The sequence below is a fragment of the Folsomia candida genome, unplaced genomic scaffold (genome assembly GCF_002217175.1).
Source record: "Folsomia candida strain VU population unplaced genomic scaffold, ASM221717v1 Fcan01_Sc005, whole genome shotgun sequence".
Lineage (NCBI taxonomy): Eukaryota > Metazoa > Arthropoda > Collembola > Entomobryomorpha > Isotomidae > Folsomia > Folsomia candida.
Window position 1 is genome coordinate 9,734,346 of NW_019091197.1, and position 4,471 is coordinate 9,738,816.

The window sequence follows — 4,471 nt, forward strand, 5'->3', positions numbered from 1 at the left end:
TAGTGCGTATTGTGTAATTGAATTAATTGGATTTTAATTGCTGGTTATGAAATAATTTTCGAATTTCGTTACCTAGGGAGGAGAGACATCAGTATCACGTCACGTCTCAAATTAGAAGTCCGATTAAAATTTATTTTAAAATTGAAGGATTGCTGATCGAAGTAGTATTTTTCAATGCGGGGGTTTGCCTATGACGCAATTTCTAAATATATTTTTCAGCTGTGATCAGAATTTTTCGGTACATTTCGAATTTTAGCTCAATTTAAAAAATGTGCAGACTAACTTACTCAAGTGTTTATTATTTCTATTATTCCTATTTATCTGAAAACGAGGGAATCGATCATTCAATGTCATCCAAATGAAAGGAAGAAATTCATACCCACTTATTGGCAGTATCGTAATCAGTCAAATGAGTGAAAATGTGCATATTTATACAACTCGAAGAACATAAGCTGGCAGAGTTCTATTGTAGGAAAAAGCTGCATAATTTCGCATACTTATACAAATTTGTATTCCTAGAAGCAATACAACTAAGACCTACACATAATTCTACACTTTAAAATTATAAAAAATCATACGCGTTTATGCCAAAGCTCAAGTTTTTTTTTCAGAAAAATACTTAACTCGATCTATCTGTGTCGTCAAACCTCGTCAACGATGAACTTGTCTGCAGATAATTTTGACCATGGAATAAAGTATACTTTAGTGACAACAAAGTTTCAAAGGTTAGCAATTACGGCAGCATGTCGAAATAAAAAAAATCCATGGCACAACTAAACAATTTATTATCGATAAACATTTATCCTAGTCGTTGGGCACAAATCCTAAGTATCATAAATAATTAAAGGCACTAGCGCCTTTGGCATAAACATCTTCAGGTAAAAAAACGCATAATTTGTTAATTTCAAGTTTCGCCAACCTCATCGGGGTTTTAATTGATTTGCGTAGTCATGGTGCTAAAATTTATGGAATGACTTTTCTGCAATGTTTTCAATCCTGTGGTGCTCCATTAATGTATAAATTGCAATTTTTCTTGTCTTGCAAACATTTCTCGTAAAAGTAAAAATAAAATATCAAGGTCGACCAACAATCAATCGGCCTAACCAATTAATGACTTACCATTCTTCAATTTCTACTTCATGCCTAATTCACGCCCACAAATCCCGAGGTAATAAAATAACTGGGCTAATCCCAATTAATGATATCACCGGACAATTTAGTACTTAAGTACATGCTACAATATGCTAATATGTTTTCAATCTTTATACAACTTATTACTGAGAAACAGTAATAAATTAATTGGCTTACGCGGAAGTTTAAGTGGAAAGAGTGAGGAAAAGTTTACTTTATTTCAAATGCCAAATCACTGCCATTCATTGTACTCCCCGAAATTTACATTTAATCGTCGTTCATACCAATAAATTCGCAAACTTTGGAGTGATGACGGGCAGATCATCATAATAAAAATTTCGTCACCCGGATCAACAACACACCCCTGCACTCTATTTTTTACAACAGTATTACCCGGAATTATTTACATATTTATTTATCACTTCGCGTCACGTCGCATAAATTTCTGCCAAAGAAGTCGAGTCATTTGTGACAAACATCAATAAAATTAATCAGCATAATCCAATTGGATCAGACCTCCTTCTAAATAAATCTGCCTTATTTTTCCACAATTCGCAGAACTTACCTGTGTAATTCATGGATTAAATTTATTGTGCCAAAACCCGTATAAAAAGCCTGCCATCCGCACAGAGATGATCATTCACTCATCAGACAAGAAAGAAACTTTGCAAAAACATGTTTGCACTAATTTTTCTGATTTTAGGCCTGACGGCTCCCTCGGTTCTGGGGGATTGTTGGCAGACAGGGTGTCAGCTGGACAGTTGGGCGGTCACGGGGTGTGACCAGTATGACCGTGACACGACTGCGACTGAATGGTGTCAAGGGGGCAAAAAATACACTTGCTGTAGTCGCACTCCACCCCCAGACAATGGCGGTAAGCTATCTAATTAATTATCGTGCATACCGGTTTATTGCAATTATGGTTCAGAATCCGATCCGACCGTCGACTATTAATTGCACACAATCCAATCCTACAGAATGATATTGTCGGATTGGATCGGATAAATTTCGTGTTATTGTAAACGTTCAGATTAACCGGTAGGGTCGGATGATGCGAATTATTACAATATTTTGTATCCGACCCGACTGTAACATGTAATCTACCCGATCCGAACCGACAATATCCTTTCGGTCGGGTCGGATTATATCCCAATTCTAGTAAGCGACCCGATATAAAACTCGTCCGTCCTGATCGGATATTGTCGGATCGATTCACCCCCACCATTAATAATTTCAGGTGCCAATATGCCCACCCGGGCTCAATTCAGTGCCGGTGTGACGAATAACGGGTACCCGGCCCCATCTCAAGCCCAGTTCGACAACTTTGTCCGGCACGCCGCTCGCTGGGGTCGGATAACCTCGATACAGGAATCCGCCATGGCTCTGGCCCAATTTCTGCACGAGTCGGACGGTCTTCGCGCCAAGAAGGAGTACGCTTGTGCGCAGACGCAGTGTCCGAACAGCAACCGACAACCAGGATGCGACGCGCCCGGGCAGTACTACTACGGTCGCGGGTATATTCAACTCAGTTGGTGCGAATGGAATTATCAAACCGCGTCCAGAGACATTTTCGGGGATGACCGACTCGTCAATGATCCCGATATGGTGGCAAGAGATGAGTCGACGGCGTGGGCAACCGCTTGGTGGTTCTGGGGGTAAGTCGAGAATAATTTATCGAGACCGAACGTAACAAAGTGGCGTCAGACAATGTAAAATTAAACTCATATGAAAATTACGTAGTTTTAGTGTTTGACCTCTTCCACACGGTCATTACGTCAAAAATATTGACCTTCTCGATCTCATGGTCAAAATAACTTCAAAACGACACCCTTCATAAAACTTAAGTGTAAATTAAATTTTGGACCACACCCGCCTGAATTATGGGGGGTTATCTGATTGTCCCCAATATCGAGCTCTACCAAGAATTTGACATTGGAAGCACCAACGTGAAATCTACGTTTGATTATGTTGAGGTGTTCTGGAGATATCCTGCTGTCGACGGACTGACGGACGGACAAAGTGATCACAAAAAGTGGCCGATGCAACTTAATTATAGCACAGAGATTTATTTATTGATACGTTTTCTCCTACAGGAAAAACGTGCACGACAGGGGAGGCGCTCAACATGGACAGTTCGGATCCTCCACGAGAGCCATAAACGGTGCGTTGGAGTGTGACGGGGCAAACCCGGGTCTGGCCCAGAAGAGGTTCCAAATTTATGGGAATGTCCGACGGGCCTTTGGGCTCGCCGGGTCTGGAGATCCTTCTGGATGCTAAATTTCTACTTGCGCAATTTTGTTATGATGCGCTGAGAACCAAATAAAATATTACTTAAAGTCTTTAAGTTAAAGAGCTTCTCTTTGAGCGACTAATAATGTTTTTATGCATACATAATGCATAAAAGTCCATTCCAAACAAAATTAAATTTACTGTTAATTATTCGTAATTTTAAAGAAATGGTATATCACCAATTCCACTACCATACCACCCACATAATATGTTTTTATTCGTTCAAATCGATTAACTACACATCAATTTAAAACTAATTTGGCAATTTGGCAAATTCGGTACCATGACAATCTCCACAATTTATTCTGAATCATCCTCTCGTCAGTGGGGCGCACTTGTCCATGCACTTTGAGTAGCACAGACTCGACTTGCATGGACGACAGCAGGGATAATAGCAGTCGTCAAATGCGTCTCCATTAGTCCCCACACCTAAAATAGAAATACATGCAAGCATATTTTTGTATTTGTTTTCAATGCTAAATTTTCTAACATTCTTGTTCCTTCTTACCGTGAAAGCTCAAATATTAGCCGTTGTTCAAATAGTGACCTTGTTCAAGTAGTAGCCTTAGGCTTAAACATGTTGTAGCTGGGTCCCAGGCGCCAATTTTGTAAATAGTAACCCCCGGCTACTATTTGAACTTTTACGGTATATGCAACTGGCAAAACAAACCTGATGTTGCAAATTGCAACATATATAATTGAACGTATCTTATAACTAAATGCAAATAACGCTAGTTCAGGTACGCAAAGAAACGCAAATTTTTTACAATAAATTAATTTAAAAATGGATTTATTATATCGTAATCGATAAAGTCCAAATTTGCAAAATGACAGAGCTGTAGAAAAGAAAAGCGATTTTTTTGTTAGAAACTATAAAAATTGAGTTTTGCGACCTGAGCTGAGTTTCGAACTAAAAGTGATTGGTATTTTGTATTTAGCAACATACTTAGATGTTACGAAATTCACGTATTGCAAAAAAATCAGACAGCCTGGCACACCCATTGTAACAATTTATGTTATGTACAGTAAGTTATCAATTAAGTTATCTTAC

General features: G+C 38.9%; 1 protein-coding gene across 1 annotated transcript; it reads left to right on the forward strand.

Moving 5' to 3' along the window:
* The first annotated feature begins 1,785 nt into the window (after positions 1–1,785).
* On the forward strand, positions 1,786–3,477 carry LOC110849894 (chitinase 4). Its single transcript, XM_022097366.2, has 3 exons — positions 1,786–2,005; positions 2,369–2,786; positions 3,225–3,477. The coding sequence occupies exons 1-3, from the start codon at positions 1,807–1,809 to the stop codon at positions 3,406–3,408; spliced, it is 801 nt and encodes a 266-aa protein (XP_021953058.1). The 5' UTR covers positions 1,786–1,806; the 3' UTR covers positions 3,409–3,477.
* Positions 3,478–4,471: the final 994 nt, after the last annotated feature.

Excerpts from the sequence above, each read along its gene's own strand:
- LOC110849894 (XM_022097366.2), top strand. The coding sequence starts at position 1,807 with ATGTTTGCACTAATTTTTCTGATTTTAGGCCTGACGGCTCCCTCGGTT. Across the intron at positions 2,006-2,368 it reads TCCACCCCCAGACAATGGCG|GTGCCAATATGCCCACCCGG; the intron begins GTAAGCTATCTA and ends TAATAATTTCAG. Across the intron at positions 2,787-3,224 it reads ACCGCTTGGTGGTTCTGGGG|GAAAAACGTGCACGACAGGG; the intron begins GTAAGTCGAGAA and ends TTTCTCCTACAG.